Source organism: Canis lupus, chromosome 1 (assembly GCF_011100685.1).
Source record: "Canis lupus familiaris isolate Mischka breed German Shepherd chromosome 1, alternate assembly UU_Cfam_GSD_1.0, whole genome shotgun sequence".
NCBI lineage: Eukaryota > Metazoa > Chordata > Mammalia > Carnivora > Canidae > Canis > Canis lupus.
In genome coordinates this window covers 90035842-90058526 of record NC_049222.1, presented here as the reverse complement: position 1 = coordinate 90058526, position 22685 = coordinate 90035842, and the positions used below count along the sequence as shown (strand labels likewise).

The 22685-nt window shown below is 46.8% G+C and overlaps 1 protein-coding gene across 1 annotated transcript in view; it reads right to left on the bottom strand.

Moving 5' to 3' along the window:
* Positions 1-2857: 2857 nt before the first annotated feature.
* DOCK8 (dedicator of cytokinesis 8) overlaps positions 2858-22685 on the bottom strand; it is a 234866-nt gene continuing 215038 nt past the window's right edge. Inside the window, 6 exon segments of the mRNA XM_038527147.1 lie at positions 2858-5056; positions 5658-5828; positions 14674-14780; positions 16319-16462; positions 19316-19432; positions 19434-19553. Of these exon segments, the coding sequence (XP_038383075.1) occupies positions 4996-5056; positions 5658-5828; positions 14674-14780; positions 16319-16462; positions 19316-19432; positions 19434-19553 (720 nt within the window). The 3' untranslated portion in view covers positions 2858-4995.

The window sequence follows — 22685 nt, the reverse complement described above, 5'->3', positions numbered from 1 at the left end:
AGTTTTCTCAAGTGGTATGCCATGGTGCACCCAGGAACTGGGTTACAGGTATTCCTAGAGATGGACTGGTCCAGCTCACTGGGAGGGACTCAGGGCAGCCAGAGCTCTGGGGCTAGAAATCTTTAGCAGCAAGTAGCTTTATCCATTAATCTCAGTGAGACAACAAATACAGAATTTTAATATACTCCATTATGGTGATTTTAAAATATGTCCAAAAGTTCTTTAACATTCCTCTATTCAAAATGTACAGCCTAATAGTTCTCCCTCTGAATGGGGGCAGAATCTGGTGGCTTGCTTCTGGTGCCGCTTCCACAGAATACGGCAGGGTGCCTGGGGGGCTCAGTCGGTTGTCTACCTTTGGCTCAGGTCATGATCCGGGGTCCAGGGGTTGAGTCTCAATGGGGAATCTTCTCTCTCTGCCCCTCCCCCTACTTTTTTTTTCTCTCTCTCTCAAATAAATAAATAAAATCTTTAAAAAAATAAAGTGGGCAGCCCCGGTGGCTCAGCGGTTTAGCGCTGACTTCAGCCCGGGGCCTGATCCCGGAGACCCGGGATCAAGTCCCGCATTGGGCTCCCTGCGTGGAGCCTGCTTCTCCCTCTGCCTGTGTCTCTGCCTCTTTATCTCTCTCTGTGTCTCTTATGAATAAATAAATAAAATCTTAAAAAAAAATAAAGCATAGAATATGGCAGATGTAAGGGAGTCTGGCTTTGGAGGCTAGGTCATAAAGGACATTGCCACTCTCATCTTACTTCCCTTGTATCCCTCCCCCTGGGGAGTCAGCAGTCATGTCAGGAGGGCACTCCAGCAGTGTGGGGACAGGTCCCCTGAACTTGATAAAGCCTCCCAACAATGACCAGCACCAACTTTCCTATGTTGGGAATGAGCCACCTTGGAACAAAATCCACCAGCTTCAGTCCAGCCTTCAGATGACAGCAGCTCTGGCCAATATCTCAACTACAACCTCACACGACATCTCAAATCGGACTGCCCAGGTAAGCTACTCTTGAATTTCAAATCCACAGTAACTGGGCGAGGATTGTTTATTGCTGTTTGAAGCTAAAGAGTTTGTGGGCTATTTGTTATGCCTCAACAGGTAACATTTAAACCCACCGTGTGAAAAAGACTGGGAAGCACTGCTTTCACTCCAAAAGAGCGATACACTGGATACTGGGGACGTACGTACCCAGCATTCTGGGATGTATTAGAACCTTTGTGGTGTTTTGCTTTGCTTGCAAAATGATACTTAATAGTAGCTTTACAACATCTAAGGTAACCAGCATGTAAAAATACATTTAAGGCAAAACAAAGGCTCCCTGTTTTTGAAAACATACTTGCGACCACAATTATCTACAACAGTTCTTAAAGTTTTCCATTTTAAAACCAAAAACCAATCTAATTGTCATGGAAAGGACTCCTTATGGAATAGAATTAGAGAGTTGAAGACAGTGTGTGGTTTGACAACCCAATCAGGTCTGTGCAGCATGCCTCATTTTCCTGCACCTTCTTTTTTTTTTTTCCTTTTTAAAGATTTTATTATTAAACAATCTCTATATCCAACATAGGGGTGGGGCTCTTACCCACAACCCTGAGATCAAGAGTCACGTGCTCCACCTACTGAGCCAGCCAGTTGCCCCTTCCTGGAGAGCCTTAAGAGATAGTGATAGTTGCATCCTTGACCTTGATGAAGGAGAGGCAGCATGAGGCTAATCAGCCAATTCCTCCAAAACCCTTGTGCAGAAGGGTTTTCCAAAGTAAAATCAAGATGCTATCGTGGTATATCAGGTTTCTCTAATTTTTAGAAAAACAAAAGGCTTCATTTGCTTTACCTCCTTTAGGAATGATTTTTTTTTTTTTAAGGAATGTTTAAAGTGCTTCCTTCTTTTTTTTTTTTTTTTAGATTTATTTATTTATTCATGAGACACACACAGAGAGAGGGATAGGCAGAAGGAGAAGCAGGCTCTCTGCAGTGAGCCTGATGCAGGACTCGATCCTAGGACCTCAGGATCACGACCTGAACGGAAGGTAGATGCTCAACAGCTGAATCACCCAGGTGTCCCAAAAATGCTTCTTTCTTAACCCCATGTTTAAGGGTTAAGAGGACCTGTGTCCGGGGTCTTAGTTTCTGCCATTACTTATAGAAGTACAGCAATGACACTACTATATTTATAACCGTTACGTGAGGAACAGCTAAACTCTCTGGAACTGAGAAAAGAGCCAGGATTAGCTCAGAAAGATATGAGAACCCAAGCCAAGGCTGGCCAGTCCAAACCCCCAATTCCAAACTGAGAAAAGAGCCAGGATTAGCTCAGGAAGATATGAGAACCCAAGCCAAGGCTGGCCAGTCCAAACCCCCAGTCGGGAGGCCCATGACTATGCATTCCTCTTCACCTCTTACGGGAAACCCACGGGCTCTCACTCAGAATTCTGTCGTTCTCTCTCCAGACATTATTCCCACTATCTTCAGAGCCCACACCTCAGAGGCATCAAGTTGCAAAAGCTGGAAGCTTCGAGAATTGCACTGTCCAATATCGTAGCCACTAGCCGCATGTGGCTATCGAGCACCAGAAATGTGACTGGTCTTAACTGAGATTACAATCTGTATGTGTAAAATACATACATACAGACACTGAAGATGGTATAAAAAGAGGTTGTAAAATATCTCGCTAATACTTTTTATATTGATGTGTTAAAATGATAATGTTTTTATATAGCAGGTTAACTAAAATGTATTGTTAAAATTAATTCTACCCATTTCTTCGTATGATTTTTTTTTACTGCTGCTGCTACTAGAAAATGTAAAATTATTTATGTGGGCTGCATCGCATTTCTAAGGGGAAGTGCTGTTCCAGGAGCAGGTCCACTCATACTCATTCATTTATTTAGCCATCCAGCAAACACTTATCAAGAGTCCTCCATGTGTTCAGCACTGGGTTGGAGGGTAGGATGTAGCAGTTAACATGGTCCCCAAACTCGTGAAGCAAGCAGCACCCACTGTGGTACAAGAGAGAGTTAAAAAAAAAAAAGTGACAACAGGTATCTAAAAGCAGGGGACATTTGGGGGCACCTGGGTGGCTCACTGGTTGAGCATCTGCCTTTGGATCAGGGCATGATCCTGGGGTCCTGGGATCGAGTCCCGCATCACACTTCCTACAGGGAGCCTGGTTCTCACTCTGCCTTGTATCTCTGCCTCTTTCTCTCTGTGTCTCCCATGAATAATAAATAAAATTAAAAAAAAAAAAGCAGGGGACATTTAATCAGGAATATCTTAGGTCATTAGGAGTAAGAGGGCTCTTGGAGTTAGAAGTCAGCCGTAGGTAACTTACGGTACCTAAGTTGTTAGGTAACCTAACACTTACTGGTTGAGGGCAAAAATATAATCAATACTGGTAGTGATGCCCCACCTTGAATTGCTCATGAAAGGTTATGCTCTGGAGGGCCTATTCTAGTCTTCTCTGTATTGTGGCTACCTGTAGAGATGCTTTTCCTCACTGAGCTGGTGGGCTTCGGAGGATAGGGACAATGTGACTTGATCTCCATCTCACCCAGTACCTCCCACATAGAAGACACTGAACAGCATCTGGAATTAAAGTACATCATATGTACTCATTTAGGAAAGCCAGTAAGTGTCTAATACACTTTAGAAAGAGTCCTGCCCCCAAATGCCTGAGAGCCAAAAAATGTACCATGTAAATGAGTAAGCTTTAGTGATGATAAAAAAAAAAGACCACTTTCAGAATATAAATTCATGCATACCTGATGGTATAAGCACCCAAAAAAGTTCTGAATTCTCCAAATTAAATTATCTTTTATGAACATCAGATTAAATATTGCATAAGCGGTGCGACCCAGGGTAGCACTGTCGGGAGGCCCATGACTATGCATTCCTCTTCTCTGAAGTGCTTTGCAAGAGTTACAAGTTGTCAAAATAAAAAACCACAAGTGGCAAAGGGAAGCATTTTTGCTTGCGATTCAGATTACATTTTTAGTACCAGCCAAGGTCAACAAGGCATAATAAAAATATATAATTTAATCCTCAAGCAATAATTTTGTTCCTCTGTCTCCTAAAGTACATTGTCAGAAGAAGTTGAAGCTGAATCTGCTCTGTAGCCAATACGCACAAGCTGACAGACGGCATGATGTTCTGAAATGAAAGCAGTGCTATTATCCTTTTATAAAAGTAAACTTGGTCCCCGGCAGGAGGAGAAGCAGAGTGAGCGAGGAGGAGCAGAAGGAAAAGATGCAAAGCATTATGGAGGTCGGAATGAATTTGAGTGAATGTAGCGAAGTACCATGCATCTCCTTCATCAGTGAGTGCAGCCTGCTTCTCTATAAACACGTGTTAAATTAACTTAACATATAGTAACAAGGAAGCAAAAATAACTATACAAAGTTAGTCCACCGTTACCAAAAAGGTAACAAATGAGTCCACAAATAACTCATCTATGTCCAAGTTTCCAATCATCATTATGATTTTTAGATTTTGAGTGAGGCCCCCCTCACAGATTTATTGAACGCATTTTGCACTCCTGCTAGCTCACCCTCCTTTCCCATAAACGGAATGAGTGAGGTTCGCTCTGAATAGGACAGCAGACAGTTTATCCATCTTCCCATGGGCAATTTGGGTTTTTCCTGTAAATCCAAATCTGGCCCGAGGAAGTCGTCTCACCCCCATAGACAGCGACCAACCACTCAGCAGGAGATGCGGTTGATGCTTTGCTTTGTACAGTATTGTGAAAAACCGTGCTTTGATAAATACACAGGCTCCTGTATTTAACCACCCTCCTCTATCCCCAACCCCCAGTAAGGCCCAAATCTGATCAGACCCCATTTTGGTGTAAATCCCACGGTCACTGGGATTCCAAAGCTTCCAAAGAGCTGGTTGCTCAGGGAGCATGTAGTCCGTCCTGTGCAGCCAATGTCCTGTGTTTTAAGTACCAGCCAGTACTTCTCCAGGGTCATAGAGCCTCAGTCTCCAGGTGAGAGGACAGCTTTTCTTAGCTGCCTTGTGACAACTGGGTTTCACATTTCCTGAAACTAGATCTGTGGAAGGAGTCTCTGAAATGACAAAGGAGAAAGAGAGGGGGGAGAAAACAGGTAAGAAATATCAAGTAGCCTTTTAAAGAGAGGGAATGCAGGTGGGGGGAATCACCCATGGAAAAAGACAAGGATTGGGGGGAACTCAGGAAGTTCATGCATGAGCAAAGGTCCTGAGATCCCTTCACAGCAAACCAGGAAAAACACAGGAGGAAGGGGGTCCTGGGAAGACCATGGGAAGAAGGCCAACAGGAGGGACACTTGAGTGTCTGCCTTCGGCTCAGGGAGTGATCCCAAGGTCCTGGGATCGAGCCCCACATCGGGCTTCCCATAGGTAGCCTGCTTCTCCCTCTGCCTCTCTCTCTGAGTCTCTTATGAATAAATAAATAAAATCTTAAAAAAAAAAAAAAAAAGAAGGCCACCATGAAGGGGTCCCAGGGAGGTCAAGGAGAAGAAAGAAGGAGCAGAAGTAGTCAGGGTGGAAGCAGGACAGATCAGGGCTCTGGCATCTTCTCTGACCGCAGGTGCACTCCCAGCCCCCGAGAGCAGCAGAGCGCCCTGACCACCGGGACCTCACTGCTGTCCTTCATGTCCCAGGAAGAGGCCTCGGCCCTGAACTTACCTCTTTTGACTCTCAACTCTGAATATTGGCTTGTAGAGTTCTGGAATCTTCCGCTCGATCATTGGCCTGAGGTTCTCTTTCAGCTTGTTGTAGTTCTTTCGGAGCTCCTGCTGATACTCCCTCTGGTCCGCGGTGATGAGACGCTTGTTTTTCTCCACGGCCTCACCGCACCTGAGACGCAAACATCAGGGTTGTGTGTGTGTGTGGGGGGGGGGGGGGGGAGAGGGGAGAGATGAGTTTTATTTCACAGGAGTTTGAAGTGCCTAGATGCTATCGAGCATCTTGAGTACCTCCAAGAGTGTCTACAAACTTGGTGGCTCTATCTGGATTGCCGGTGGAGCCTTTCCAAATTCAGTCTTCTGCACCATATCTCAGATTTAATGAATCAGAATCTCTAAGGAGTAACACCCAGGAATTTCTGTTTTTGAAAATGACCCAGAGATCTTCATGTCCTGAGCTGCCATACGCTAGGCACTATTACAAAGAGTTTTCCACATGCCATCTGGTTCATTTTCCCAGCAAATCTGGAAAGTCTGTATTTATCTCCATTTTGTCCTTGAAGCTCAGAAATGTTAGGTCACTTGACCAAGATAACACTGTGCGGAAGTGGTGAGTCCAGGAGTCAAACTCAAGGACATTGTTATGCTCACAAGAAACTCACTGTGATTTAGGGTCACGTGGCCGACTGAACAGGTGCCACTCAGCCCCCACCCCTCTCCTGCTATATACACCTGGAGGGAAAGCATAGCAGAAAATTTGTTGTAAGATAAAGGGAAGCCCCAGGTGCCAGAAAGGACGAGAAAAGTCATAATCAGAGTAATGGCAGGAGCTGAGGCCATGGCAGCTGCCACAGGTCAAGACTGCACACAGGTCCTGGAGCCTGGGAGAGGACCGTGTGCTGGGTGCTCACACGGGACAGGAAATGGAGCCTTGGCCAGTGGCAAAGCGGGGCTCTGGATATGTCGCCTGCAAAGATTTTTGGGGGCTTGAAAGGCTGCCTCATTCATGAAAGGAGATCTAGACAAATACTGCCACTTGTCCAGAGAGGTAAGGCGAAAGCTTGCGAAGACTTAGGGGCTGTCAGTGGGAAAGAAAGTCACCCTAAGGAATTGAAATTCTAGGTTTGCACCACATGTGGGTGTGAGTCACAAATTTATACTCCTGTGTGGTAAGCGCTCCAAGGTGAGAAACGTACTTTAAAAGCAACCAAGATAACTGGAATCCCTACAGTACAGAGGGAAATGAAGGTGAAGTTGCTCTGAAGAAACGCTTCCTCAGTCGGGGCTCAGGGGCCACCCACAGGAAGAGTGTCCCTTGCCAAAGATGAGCTCACAATAAAATGTCACAAAGCATATGAGGAAACTGATTATCCTGAGGGAGGAGGGCCAACAGACGCAACCAGCAGAAGAAATAGCTCAGTACGAATCTGAGATGGCAGGATAACAAAAAGACCAAAGTTAACACAGAAGTGTAATTAAAAAAACGTATAGGGCAGCCCCGGTGGCTCAGCGGTTTAGCACCGCCTTCAGCCCAGGGCGTGATCCTAGAGACCCGGGATCGAGTCCCACGTCGGGCTCCCTGCATGGAGCCTGCTTCTCCCTCTGCCTGTGTCTCTGCCTCTTTCTCTCTGTGTGTCTCTCACAAATAAATAAATAAAATCTTAATTAAAAAAAAACCACCATAAAATTCATGATTAAAAAAATTGGAGAGTCTGAAAAAAAGAGACCAGGAAATTTCAGGAAAGAACCAAATGGAACTTCTAGGAATAAAAATATAATCACTAAGGGCGCCCGGGTGGCTCAGTTGGTTAAGCATCTGCCTTCAGCTCAGGTCATGATCCCGGGGTCCTGGGATTGAGCCCCAATCCCTGCTCAGCAGGTTGTCTGCTTCTTCCTCTCCCTCTGCTCCTCCTCCTGTTTGTGTTCTTTCTCTCTGTCAAATAAGTAAATAAAATCTTAAAACAAAACAAAACAAAACAAAAAAGAGCGAGCCATGCCCTAAATCTACGTTCTCAAGGTTGGCCATTTCTCTTGGGAAATCTACACATCATCATAGAACTATGGTGCAAATAATTGTTTAAATGGCCTTATCTGTACCATTTTCATTAGGTCCACAAATACGGACTGGGCTGCTCTCACTCAGGGGTACCACCATTCTAGAAGTTCACCTTTTTTTTTGTTTCTGCCTTTGTTGATAAGGTCACTGAACACAAGCATTTTCTTATAGCAGATGTGCCTGGAGGTTTCCAGCACTCAGAATCCTACAGAAACCAGACTGAAAGGAAGGACATTTTCGCTCCAGAATGTGGCTCCTGGCATGTGCAGACAGTCTCTTCCAGGGGCTGAGATCTCTGTAAGGAGTTCGGTGTCTTTTCTGCAGGAGGGTTGTCAGAACCCCAACTCTGTCTCTGTCGGCCTCCCTCCTCCATGATGCTCCATTAGCACAGCCCTCACATCAGCCCTTGGGAAGGCAAACAACTCCTAGTTCCTTCCTCAGTCCATTCTCTCTCTTTTCTGGTAACAGAACTCCAGTCGGTGAGCCTACCTGGGAAGTTCCATTTCCTAGCCTCCCTTAACAGCGATGGCTGATGAGATACAAAACGAAGTCACCAGGAAAGCTCTTCAAAGGGGGTAAGGCTTTTGCTCTTTCCTCATCTCTACTCCTGATACTTTCTGAGGATGTGGTCACGATGGCTAGAGCCCTAGCAGCCATCTTGCGACGGTGAGGATGGATGCACCATAATCGGGGCGGCAGAGCAAAGGAATGGAAAGAGCCAGGGTCACTGATAACATAGTTCTGGGATGACTACCTTTGATCTTCTTTTAAATAAGAGCAAAATAAGTTCCTATCTTATTTAAGCCATCTTCCTTCCATTCCCTGTTACGAGCAACTGAATGTAGTTCCTAAAGAGAACAGCATGGCATCAGAGTTACGAGTATAGATTCCGGAGCCTGAGCATTCAATTCTAAATCCTGCTTTGCTGCACATCAGCTTTGTGACATTAGGCAAGGGATTGAACTTTCTCGTGCCTTAGTTTCTTTACCTGTGATATGGAGGTCATAATAGCTCACCTCGTAATTCTTGTAAGGACTGAATGAGTGAAAACATACACAATGCTTAGAAACTTTGAGTAAGAATTCTTATTGTTCTTACGGGTATGGTTCTTCATGGACCCAGTCTGAGTAAAGAAGTAATTCGTTCAATATGAGAACCATGAAATATTAGAGTTTATATTCCTGTCCCTTGTTTTTCACAATTTAAAAAAAATATATTTTATTTATTTATGAGAGACACACACAGAGAGAGAATGTGCATGAGTGGTGAGGAGGAGCAGAGAGAGAGGGAGAAGCAGACTCCCTGCTGAGCAGGGAGCCCAACCTGAGGCTCGGTCCCAAGACCTCGGGATCATGACCTGAGCCGAAGGCAGACACCTGATAGATTGAGCCACCCAGGTGCCCCCCTTGTTTTTCCCAGTTAGCAAAGGATGCAGAGATGGAAAGCCTGTCCTGTGTCACACACCTGCAGGAACAGCAGGGTCAGGTGCAAATCCAGAGTCCTGCCGCTCCTCGGCTCATGTCTCCTCAGCCCCACTGTGTCTCCTGGCATGAACCTTACAGAGGCACCCAGATGATGGGTGGGCCATGTCTATATTTAAATCAGATGGTTAAGTTTCTATTTCCCCCAATTGCTCAGGTCTCTATCTGCCTCACTTAGTATGTGCCAAATGATGTTACATTTATCGATCACTTGTATGTGCCAAGGCCTATTCTAAGCTCTGTGTATTAAGGCATCATATCCTGACACTAGATCTGAGACATAGTTATGATTATAGTTCCCATTTTAAAGATGGAGAAACTGAGGCCAGGTAACTTGCCCAAGGTCACACAGCGAGTTAAGGCACGGTGGGTAATTGAACCCAGGCAACCTGGCTCGGGGGAGCCCACGCTTCTAACCTGCAACACCACATATTCCACCTGGGAAGACACTGGCCTTAGCAGCTAGAATCCAGGCATATGTCCTTGGTCTCAAGTTGAAAGAACTCTGTCTGGAGCCCCAGTTGGTAGGACTTGGCCTTTCTCAGCTGCTTCCCAGTACCTCTTGAGCAAGCCTCCATTCAGGGCCAGTAAAGAAGCGGAACTGCTGGAATGGGGAGCATCTGACAGGGATACAGGAGAAGCTGAGGACTGGCCTCCTCCTGCCCCCAGGACTGTGCTCCAGGCCCTTTACGGCTGGGAAGGATGATGTGGGGACAGGGCATTGCGGGGGGTGGAGGGGGGGTGGGAAGCAGGTGGCCTCTGCTCCGGCAGAGCTGGGGCAGGTGTGAGAGCGCCGGGGCTCGGCCAGGCCCACCTCCCCGGGGGTCTCGTCCCACTCAGCCCCTGAATTGCTCCGTCCCTGGCCGGCCTCTGCGGGACCCCAGACCCCAGACCCCAGACCCAACGGCCACCTGTCCCAGGTGAAGACTTTAAATCTTGGTTTCCACCTCTTATTCACCAGTGACCTTGGGCTAACTATAACCTTCAGCCCCATTTCCTTCATCTATAAAGGGGTTTATGGGGATGAAGCGGTGTCAGGTGTGTGAGGATCGAGCCGAGCCGCCACCACAGAGGGCTTCACGGTCCTCGTTGCTGGCTTTTCGTGGAGTGAAGTAGGGGTGATGGCCTAACGAAAAGCACCATCCTGTGTGCCCCCCACTGCTGTAGGACACAGGGCTGTGGGGGCAGGGAATGCACCTTGGGGCAGACCAGGGGCAGGTTCTTGCTGCTGTCCCCTTGGAGCCACCTCTACCTCCCCTGGGTGGGTCTGTGTGGCTGCTGGTCTCATGGAAGGTACAGTGGCCCTTCCCCTCCTCCTAAAAAGCCAGATGTGGGAAGGGGGGTGGCTAGATTGGGGCTCCGGGCTTTGGAGGGTGTCCAGCCTCACATCTGACACCTGGAAGCAGATTCTGAGGACCTAAGGAAAACACTAGAATCCAGGTTCACCAGATCAGACCAGTGCTTGATGCACATTACACTTGCGGCCTTAACCTCTTACAGGCACTGGACTTCTGTCCTGAAGAGTCACAGAGTCCTGGGGTTCACAGGCTTATGTAATCTTCTCTTCAGTACCAGCCCCAGCAACCCTGGGGTGTGAGAGAGCATGAATGAGCCCTGATGGCCATGAGCTCGCTCATGAGAGTTGGGGGACGGGGGAGCTAAGAGAGAAAGATAAGCTCACACTATAACCAAAATGGATTTTGTTGTTGTTGTTGTTGTTTAGAATCATTATAGGAACCAGGAGGGAGGGAAAAGCCCGGGCTCTCAGTTTTCCAGCATCCTTGGCCCACTGATGAGGTCTCTGTGACCCTAGAAAAGTGACAAGTCATTCCTATGTCCCCCCACCGATCTGCTTCAGCACAACCCCTCCTGATGTTTAAGGCTTTGTTTTCAAATATTCAAATCTCTTCCTACCTCCTGTGTATAGGGTTTCTACCTACACTATACACAGTTGGTTTTCCTTTGGCCAATTGGGTGAATTCTCGCTCCTTCCTCTTCACGGACCCTAACTGCAGCTTAAAAACACCACCACCCGGGGCACCTGGGTGGCTCAGTAGTTGAGCATCTGTCTTCAGCTCAGGTCGTGATCTGGGGATCAAGTTCCGTATCAGGCTCCCTGTGGAAGCCTGCTTCTCCCTCTGCCTGTGCCTCTGCCTCTCTCTGTGTGTCTCATGAATAGATAAATAAAATCTTTAAAAAAAACAAAAACAAAAACAAAAACGCCAATCACCCCACAGCCCGGTTTTCTGACTCGGTGACCATAGGTACATGAGAAGCCTGTCTGAGTGGGGCTGAAACCACTTCTATAAACAACTTACAACTAGTGCTGTTGAGGATGTGACCTTTTATCGAAGTATAAAAATCAATGTAGAGATCACTTAGTCTATGTAAGGATGAGAGTTCAGAGGATGCGATGGACGGAATGTCTGTGTCCTACACCTGCCCCCTAAACTCCTAACACCCCATGTGATGGTATTTGGAGGGAAGGCCTGTGGGAAGAATCCTGGTGTAGATGCCCTTAGGGATGGGACCCCATGATAGGATTAGTGCCCTTGTCAGAGAGCTTTCTTCTTTCCTCCACCATGTGAGGCTACAGGGAGAAGGTGGCCCTGCCAGCGAGAGAGCCCACGACAGGTGCCCAGCCTGCCAGCACCCTCATCTCGGCCTTCCCAGCCTCCAACACCCGGAGAAATAAATGGCTGTTGTTCTGAGCCGCTCAGTATGTGGTATTTGGTTACACCAGCCTGAGCTGAGGCAGAAACGTTAAGGAGAAAATTAAAAACTCAGATTGGCTCTGGTTGCATTGTCTAAAAAGGCTTGAGTCCTTTGGAGGGGGTGGGGGGAGGGGTGGCAGCAGAGGAAGGAAGCAGAATGGTGTATCTCACCATCTTGGCTTCCGAAGCCCTGAAGTGTTTTTGTCTTATCACAGGAAAAGGCAGGAGGGGATCCAGGTCCCCACCTGACAGCTGGCTGAGGGGCTGCAGGACTGGCTGGATGAGCAGCAGCTGTGGCGGGCCAGGCCCTGTGGCAGGTGTCTCTGTGGCCGGTCCTCTGTGGCTGGGTCCTCTGTCATCGGGCTGTCTGTGGCCAGTCCTCTGTGCTGGGGCCTCTGTGGCCAGGCCAGTGCCATGACAGCTGGGTCAGAGGCCACTGCCCGGTGGCAGGACGTTGCTGCAGCCCACTGGCAAGTGTACACTCCTGCTCTCAGCAAAGAGGCATCGGAAAGCTCACTTCTGTTTGCAGATCTGGGCTTATCAAGCCACTGCCCCGGGAGCTCACTCCAGGGAAAACCTAAGAGCTCTTCAACCTCCATATTTTCCACTCTTGCATCACCTCTGCTGTCGGAAGCAGAGAGCAGGGAGGAAAGACACGGTGCAAACAGTGTGACACGATATTTACTCTGCTCATTAAAAGGCTATAACTTGCTAAGGGGACTGGAGAAGCTATTAAGCAATTGGGGGGGGTGGGGTGGGGAGGGGAAGGTCTCCTCGTCCATGGCTGTCCTGAGGGTAGGATTTACAGACCAGGAAACAAAATCACGTCTCCTCTTAACAAGACTGCTCTATGGTTCAGTTCTGTTCAGAGCCCCATCTTCCCTACTGCTGTCGTTCCTCCGTCCTCCTGTCCTGGCAGGCTCCCGGGAACGTGCAGCTCTTGCTGACTCCAAAGAGCCCAGAGGTACCCCTGGAGTTTGGGCAGTTGGTTGCTTTACCGGCCACGGCTCCCTCTTCTGATCACCCACTTTGTTCTACCTAAATATTTGAGATGAAGTTTAAGTGATGTTTCCAGAGGCTCCCCCGGCCCTCCAGCCTCTAAGGCACTGTCCCTTTCTGAACCCTGCAACCCTGGATTTCCGTGTCGGTACTTAGCTGTGCACACAGGGGTCCTGTATTCCCACAACTGATCATATCCAGGTTGTGATCTGTCTCCTTAAACATTCCAGAGAGGCCAGGGACACTACCAGCCTCAGGGGCCTTCGACCATAACTTATTTTATTTATTTTTTAAAGATTTATTTTATTTTAGAGAGAGCATGTGAGGAAGGGGGAGAGGGAGAGAGAGAACCATAAGCAGGCTCCCCCCCTGAGCAGGGAGCCTGCCATGGGTCTCAATCCCAGGACCCTGAGATCACGACCTGAGCAGAAATCAAGAATTGGACGCTTAACCGACTAAGTCACCCAGGTGTTCCCCCTAAATAATTTGAAGTGAAGATGTGTGAAGAGGAAATGGATTTTTAAAAATTCCCCCAATATTTTTCTAGTTTTTTTGTCCTGTAAAAATGCACTATCGCCTAAAGAAAATGCAGCTTCTGTGTAAGAATTGCTCTCAAATACAAGAAGCAATTCAAATACTAAAATATTAATAAATATAATCTGTGTGTGTGTGTGTGCCATGTATGTGCACAAGTACACGCCCATGGACTGAGTGTGTCTCCTCCACACACAGCAAGTGTGCAAACCCCTCACCGGAGCCTATGGAGGAGGAGTAGGTCTCATCCTACCCGACACTGGCATGCTGCTGAGTTTTCAGTGAATTGAGCAAGCCTGTACTTTTAGCCTCCTTTATCCCCCATCTGCCAAGGGAGTTTATTCCTAGACTTGATAATGCTTCTCTGAGGTTAAAAAGAAAGTCTGGTACACATTTTCCTGATGTCATTACCTCCTGTGGGTGAAAAGTCACCATATCCTTCATAATCATTCATTTTAGGGCCACAGGAGACCCCACGGTAACCGTCTGTACCGCAATAGCTTGCAAGACCTTGCGCAAAGACCCACTCCAATGCTGCCCGAACAGGCCACTCTTGATGCCACCCCACAGAAGCATGTCTGACAACAGGGCCACCAGAGACACGATACTTTCTGAAAATCCCAACTTTAGAATTGCCTTTCACCACATTTGAGGCAGGGTCTAGTCTTAAGATTCGAAAAATAAGCTATTGTGTGATATTAAAACTTATGAAGCCAATGCCAACACCCTCTCAGACTTGAAAGTAGTCATTGTAGACGATCAGCAGATGGAAGTATGGGCTATGTGGTTCAACAAGATCTGGATTTGAATTCCGCTCTCCTACTAACTAGCTGTGTGACCTTAGGCAAAATCATTTCCTATCTCCAAACCTCTGTTCCCCCTTTTCCAAAGCGAGGCTGGTGATAATACCTGTCTGATGTGTGAGGCACACATGAGACAATAAACATGAAAGCACTTTATAGTTTAAATGTCGGTTATTTACTGGCACACGCAGCACACTGGCACACTGCAGCTGTGGTTCTCAGCCCTGAGTGTGCATCAGAATCCCTAGAGGGCTTGTTAAAACCCAGACTGCTGGGTCCCACATCTGGAGATTCTGATTCAGTAGCTCTGGTTGGTGCCCAAGAATTTGCCTTTCTAGCAAGTTCTCAGGTGATGCTGCAGCTGCTGGCCTGGGGGGCCACACTTTGAGAACCATTGCACTACTTCCTTCCCAGCCACATTCCTTCTTACCGCATTATGAATTCCTTAAAGCATAATCTCAGCTTGTTGTGATGTCGATAGAGCTTTGGGTCAGCTGGAATTTCGGCCAAGAACACTTGGGCTACTTCCAGTGGTCCCTGGTGAAGAAAGGAACAGAACAATATGAAATTGGAAAGAAAATTAAATTACTTGGGGGGAAAAAAATCTTGGATTGACTTCTGAGTTTGAACACTTAATTCCGTAGGTGGTGTGACCAAAACAAAAAACAAAAAACAAGCAAAAAAAAAAAAAAAAAAAATCAAGGAAGGTCCTGAACTTCTTAGGCAACTTTGATTTCTTAGGAGTCTGAACATTTAGGAGAATACTCAGAAGTATAAATGTATTTTCTGTTTTTTTTTAAAGATTTTATTTATTTATTTGAGAGAGAGAGAGTGCGTGTGAGCAGGTGTGGGTAGGGGAGGGGCAGAGGGAGAAGGAGAAGTGGACTCCCCACTGAGCAGGGAGCTCAATGTGGGACTTGATCCCAGGACCCCAAGATCATGACCTGAGCCAAAGGCAGTCGTTTAACCAACTGAGCCAACCAGGTGCCCCCAAATGTATTTTCTTAATCAAAGGCTATACTAATAATAGGCTCTCCTTTGTATGTAAAGGTAATACTATTGCATCACAGGGTATGTGCTTTGAGTTGCTTTTCTAAAAATGGGGATTGTCTTGATTTGTCTATTCATATATTCACTTGTTTAGTTGCCCCAGTGGTGGGCGCCATTTTGTGTAACTGCTGCCTTGCGTCAGACATATGCATAGTGTATATGTAGTCCAGGGTTGTGGGCTTATAAAGTCTTCCTTTTCATTAAAGGATTGGGACTTACAGTGAAAACTTCCCAATATTTTCTTTTATCTTGGAAATGTAATAGTCATTTCTCCTCTGCTATTTCTACTTCCCTGATATTATCTGGACACAATTTTTGCAGGCAAGTCCAGCTGTGCTGAGGAATAAGCCACAGTTCTCACTGGGTTTTTGAGTGGAGGTGTAGACAAGGACAAAAATGGCTCTGAAATTAAGGATACCCACTGGACAGAAAGTATGAAGCTAGTACTTCCCTGCATCTGAGACTGGTTTAGTTACATGCTGAGTTTGGGAGTGAGGATTGTAAGGGGTTTGACAATATCCAGCTTGGTGTGAAGTAGCCCAAGAAGCCTGGTCCCTGGTTACTCCTGGCTGGCAAGACCCCTGGCATGCTGGGTTCATCAGGGTGACTGACCCAGGGGCTGCATGTTCTAGACCCTTTCCCATCTCTCCTACAGACATTCTTAGATTGGTCTCCAGCTCTGCAATGACTCTGCCTAAATTAGGCATTACTAAGTCCTCTGTAACAGGCCCCCAGATCTGGAACATGCTGCCAAGTCTGGCTTCCAAGTGAAGATCTCTCTGTGAAAACTGTCCTCCTCAGACATGGTTTACTCATGTCTGGGACTTTTCTACCATGGGTTGTTACATGAAGCAGAAGAGGTCTCCCCAAGTCTTCTAAATCTCATAAGTGTTGGGTCTAAGTTAGGGATACCATTTATGTGTGGACCAGGCTTCTCCTCAACCTCGAGAAAGGAGGATGTCGATATATAATGAAAACCAAAATAACAAGAACCAGAGGAGTTGCCACCAGCTGGTTGTGCTCACCTGATTTACAGTAGCTCCGACGGAGCCCTGAAGGACCATCTGAAGCATCTTGGCATCAGGAGGCTCCTGGTTAATGGCGACCGCTAGCTGCAAGGTCTTCTTCTTCATATCTTCAATGGCAACTTCAATTGGTGTCAAAACAAACTGAACATAAGACATAAGAGTAGGGAAGTCATTGTCTGGTCTTGTAAGCCACAGACAAATCTGGAACTATCACACACCTGGATTTGAAGAAGCAGGTAAAGAGCCTTTCAGAGTATTTCAAATAATCTGGATGGGTTAAGAGGAAGGAAAGGCCTAACATTTCTCAAACACTTACTGTATTCCAGGAACTTTGCATACATTTCTAATTTAGTCCTTCAAACCACCTCTGTCTTCTCTCCACCTTACCCAGGGATGAATTGGTAAGGTTAAGGAAGTGCCACCAAATGACACAAGGTAGTAAGCAGGGAGCTTGGAATTTGATCACCATGATGTCTACATTCAAAATCCATGTGTTCTTTCTACACTGTCAAGTTTCCTTTCCAATTATTGAACAAGTTACTTGACTTGGAAAAAGTATTAGAAGCACAGCACTCAAAGTTTTGTCCCCACCTTAAAACATGATTTTGGCATCATTTGTACCTTCTCAGACTCACACTGAAGGTGATTTCCTAGTTAACAGAATTCTCTTAAGGGTCAAGCTGCTAGTTGTCAAGTTCTGCGGGTTTGGGGTAGGGTCCTTCCTGAATGTTGCAGGTGGAGTTATGCCCCTACGCCTCAACTTCATATAGTGAAGCCCTAATTCCCAGGACCTCAGAATGTGACCTTATTTGAGATAGGGTCTTTATAGAGGTAATCAAGTTAAAGAGAGGTCACTAGGATAGGCCCTCTACGTGGATGTCCCTAGAAGAAGAGGACATTTGGACACAGAGACATAGGTAGAGGGAGAGGATGTGAAGATATGCGGTGAAGACCATCATCTACAAGCCAAGGAGGGAGGCCCAGAACACATCCATTCCCCCATAACCCTTGGAAGGAACCAACCCTGCCACCATCTTGATTTGGCCCTTGGCCTCCAAAACCGTGAGACAACACATTTCTGCTGTTTAAGCCATGCAGTTCGTGTCCTTTGTTACAACAGCCCTGGCCATCTAACGCAGTGAGGTTCTCAGGGAATGAAAAAAGGCCAAGAAAAGCTGCAAGGATTCTTGGAACGCTGGGTGGCTCAGTGACTGAGTGTCTGCCTTTGGCTCAGGTTGTGATCCTGGGGTCCTGGGATTGAGTCCCACATCAGGTTCCCCACACAGAGCCTACTTCTCCCTTTGCCCTCTCTCTCTCTCTCTCTCTCTCTGTGTGTCTTTCATGAATAAAGAAATAAAATCTTAAAAAAATAAAAATAAAAGAAATGCTGTGAGGATTCTTACTGGGACCATGAGTTTATTTTGGTGCTATGCCTTCCTGTCCTAGTATTCAGAAGGCCAAAACAATAAGAAATATAATGGATGCGTTCTAAACCAACCTCCTCTTAACTGAGCCACTCATTCAGGACTTCTCTCACCTCTCTGAAGCTTGCTCTCTGATGTGGTTGCTGAACACCCTAGCCGGTGGGCAGTGAGCTCAACCACTTCTGCTCCTGCCCCATGAGACATCCGTTCACCAACCTGATGATGCCTGTTATAGTTGTTATTTTAAATGACCTAATCTAATTAAATAATGCACAAGCTGATGAACTGTGGGTGTGGAAAGAAACAGTACTGTTTCTACAAAAACCACGCTGAATGCCAGCAAAACGTCATGAAAGTGAGCTGCCATAAAGATTCCTGCCATGTTAGGTGTGCCCAAGACAACTGTAAAGGGCTAGGGGCAAGCAAATCATAAAAATCTGGAAGGACTCTGCCCTCATATTGTTAGCAAGTATCTTTAAGCTTCTCCTCTGCTTTATAGAGATGAAAATTGAAAATTATGAACAGGGTGTTATGGGTGGGGCTTATACTAGAAAGACAATGCTGAATTGTGATCCGCCAACCCCAAATCACAGGGAAGGCTGGGGCCCTATATAAATTGAATGACAAATAAATGTACACAGATGTATTCTAAAGTAAAATAAAGTGGAGCACCTGGGTGGTTCAGTGGTTGAATGTCCGCCTTTGGCTCAGGTTGTGATCCCAGGAGTCCTAGGATCGAGTACTGTATCAGTCTCTCTGCAGGGAACCTGCTTCTCTCTCTGCCTGTGTCTCTGCCACTGTCTGTCTCTCATGAATAAATAAATAAAATCTTTAAAAATAAATAAAGTAAAATAAAGTATTTATACTATGTCTAGTTCTGAGATACTTTCTTGTTCAGCCCTATTAAAACGGATTCAAAGTCTTCTACTGTACACAGAACCAGAGAAGAGAGAGGAGTCCTTGCTCTCAGTGTAGAGATGGGGAAGCTGAATGAAAATAAGTGTCTCAGGCAATGTTGCAGGAAGAATCTGGGACTAGAACTCACCTGGTCTCTCTGTCTATTTTACATGAGGCCCCTCTTTTCAAGGGCTTTCTCTCTTGCTGTTCCTGGTCTCTCATAATTCATAACACAACTCTGACTGAATCACATATTTGCTTCTAAACATCTAAAAATTCAATATCAACCATTTAAAATTTAAATATCGATTTCATATAAACATATCATGAAAATATATGTATTAAATACTGTAATTGTGCCATTATATTTAAGTTAAAGATATTACTTCAAAACATAAAATATTTAAATATAAAATGACGCTATAAAATGTGCAGCTGTCTAAATGGGATTCCCTGGAGCCATGAGGATCACAGTATAACCACCACAATATATTTCAAGTGTGTCCTTTTTTTGGGTTCTCACTCCAGTCTGCCATGAAGGAGCATGGAGGAGGTGTCTGTGTGTGTGTGTGTGTGTGTGTGTGTGTGTGTGTGTATGTGTCGTCCTGGGAGGGAGACTCATGCATTCAGCAGTGACCTCAGCCCGGAGCCCGTTGGCTTCAGATGCCATTACCTCTTCCTTCTGGATGACGCTGATCCTGGTCTTGATGTAGGGGAAGGCGTGCATGGTGGTCAGGATGGTGTTCCGCCGGTACTGCTCATGCAGGTCTCCCCGGGGCCGCCCCTCCAGAGGTGAAGGGGGTGGTGTACATGAACCTCCGCAGATTGAAATTCTTCTCAAAGTAGGTTACCCTGTCTTTCATCTCATACTCATCAAAGTAGGGTTCCACGAAAGTGATCTGTATGTAGGCCTGAGGGGAAGAGGGTGAGGGAAGGAGGAGATGAGCTCGTCTGGATACACTGGGGAGGCTTGCTGGGACACAGCACAGCTGCACCACCCCTGTGCGCACCCCGAAGCCACAGAAGCTGAGAACGTCAGGCCAGACGTCAGCTATCCCTGCTCTGCACCCCTAGGGAGAGACAGGGTGTGAGAAGGACAGGGCAACGTGCCCGTGTGAAGTCAGGTCTCCAAGCTGCCCCTCTAAACTGCCCTAACTGGTCCAACTGAAATTTGGTATGGAAGTTCGCCAACTGCCATTCAGAACAGACAATCTTTCCTTTCTGGAAAAACCATGACCCCTACACACTTAGTAGGATGGCCAAACTGGAGACAAGTGACAAGACTGGGCCCCGCCAGGGATGGAAAGAAGCTGGAACTTTCAGATTCCAAGGGTGGGAATGCAAACTCGTACAGCCCCTTCTGAAGTAGGGTAACAGTTTCTCACTCAGGTACATGACACTGACCATACGACCCAGCAGCCCCAAATGATAGGCGTATCCAAGAGAGATGAAAACTGTACGTACCACAACCCATACACAATGTCTACAGCAGGAGAGTTCATCGTAGACAAGAACCGGAAACAACCCCAACGTCCTTCCAGTGGGAATGGGTAACTGAACGGTGGTACAGCCACACCACAGAACACAACTTAGCAGGACAACTACTACAACATGGATGGGTCTCAAATGCGCTGTGTGGAGGGACAGCAGCCACACTCTCAGGGCTGTGTGACTGCGCTTATTATTGTAGGATTCAATTTACATGACATTCTGGAAAAGGCACAACTATAGAGACAGTAGATCATTGCTGGTCAGAGGTGGTCAGGGGGTCAATACAGATGGGGAGAGGCAGGGGGAAATATCAGGGGGTGATAGAACTTTCCTTCGTGGTGGTGGTTAGATGTGTTTGTCAAAACTCAGGGAACTAAACACCAGAAAGGTGAATTTCACTCCATGTACCTCATTTAATTTTTTTTTAAAGATTTTATTTATTTATTCAGGAGAGACACAGAGAGAGAGGCAGAGGGAGAAGCAGGCTCCATGCAGGGAGCCCGATGTGGGACTCGATCCTGGGTCTCCAGGATCACGCCCTGGGCTAAAGGTGGCGCTAAACCGCTGAGCCACTCGGGCTGCCCTCCATGTACCGCATTTAAAAATGCACATGCATGTACATACACACACAAAAAAAAGAAAATGAAGAAGGGCGCACTTAGTAAGAAAGCAAGCCTCTTAAAAAAAAAAAAAAAAAAAAAGAATACAGGACCCCTGGGTGGCTCAGTGGTTGAGTGTCTGCCTTTGGCTCAGGGCATGATCCTCGATCCTGAGATCAAGTCCAATTGGGCTCCCTGCAGGGAACCTGCTTCTCCCTCTGCCTATGTCTCTGCCTCTCTCTGTGTCTCTCATGAATAAATACATAAAATCTTAAAAAAAAAAAAAAAAAAAGAATGACAGTGACCTTTGACTCTGCAGCACCCACCCCCTGAAAGGGATGGGGGGATGTCGGTGACCTCGGCCTGTAAATCGTTACTTAGTGTGATGAAATCTGGCTGTAATTCTGAGTTCAGCTTCTCATTTAAAACTCTCACCACCTGCACTGGGCATTTGGAAGGAGGTGAAAAGCACACCATGTGTCAGGGACGTCAATGGTGACTACGCAGCAGGTGCTGTGCACATTTATCTTCCAGGGATCTGCAACACTTCTGTCAAAGCCTAGCTCGGCTCTTACCACACTTACTAGTTTAGGCCTGGCCCAGGGAAGGTGTGTGAAGTGAGCAAATCTTCTGAAATATGCAGAAAAACAAACTCTTAAATTTGGTCAATTCCTCCCTACTTGCGTCATCTCCTTAGGATCCTGGAGGACAGAACTGAGGGAACAGTTTGGCCTCTTAGCTTTCCATTCCTGCCAGATGGCAAACGCTCCCCTGTCCGCCAGCATTTAATCAATACCTTGAGCTCGCATTATTCCCAGCAGCTTAGACAGCCGCATGAAGGCCTCTGTCTCCGACGGGCAGGCTGAGCAGGAAGCCAGCACCCTTTGATACAATAAGGAACATATCGAGTATTTGCACTTGCTGGCACACAGCTTCCAGACCCTTGGCATTTCCTGAGGGATGGGAGGGCCTTTGTTATTCTAACGAGGTGACTCTAGCTTGGTGGGTCCCAGAATGGGGGCTGGTCACCAGAAGACCAGTCACAGTGATTAGAGGGTTGGGACTCTGGGCTGACTTTGGCCTCTGCGAGGGAGGGGAGGCAGGGGCTGGAGACTTGAGTCCAGTAATGTGGCTTGCGAGATAAGCAATCATGCCTGGACATTAAACCCTAGACCCCAGGACTCCTGACAGGTGCACTTGTAGACCTGCTGGGTTGGGCAGGGGAGATGTCCCTGGATTCCAGAAGAGGGTACATGGAAGTGCTGGGGTCCTTCCCAGACCTTGCTGCCTTGTGTGTACCCTTTATCATAAAACTGCAATTGTCATAAGGCACGTGCCTGAGGTTTGTGAATCATTCTAGTGAATTCCCTAACCTGAGGGCTGCTGTGGGAACCCCCAAATTAGTAACCATTTAGTCCGAAGCGCGGGTGGCCCAATGCTGGTGGTGTGGAAGAGAGGGCAATGCTGTGGGGGCCAGAGCCTGTAACTTGTGGAGGGTGACGTGGTCTCAGGGTGGGGGTGGTGAATGTCCTAACTGGATGCGGCACACCCAGCTGCGGATGGGACAGAATACACCCTCCCAAGTGACAAGGGAGGGCGCTGCAGTCCAAGTCCTTTCCCTCATTCCCTCAACGTCACTGGGTGGGCCCTGCACAGGACTGGAAGAAATTCCTGCAGCCTAAAGCCCGGTGCCTCAAAGTGCTGGCAGTGAGAAGCTTGCCTCGTTTCAGTATGTTTGAAGTTGTGAAAAGTTTGCAAAGAAAGGCAATAAAGAATGGTGATCAAGAGGATGGGTTTGAGAGTGACAGATCCTGAACTTGAGTGCTGGCCTTGACATTTGCATGATCCTGGAAAGTTGCTTGACAAAGCACCTCCATTGTCTCATCTGTAAAATAGGAACGACCACACCTAGTTCAAAAGGCTGGAGGATGAAATGAAATGAGGTACACAAGG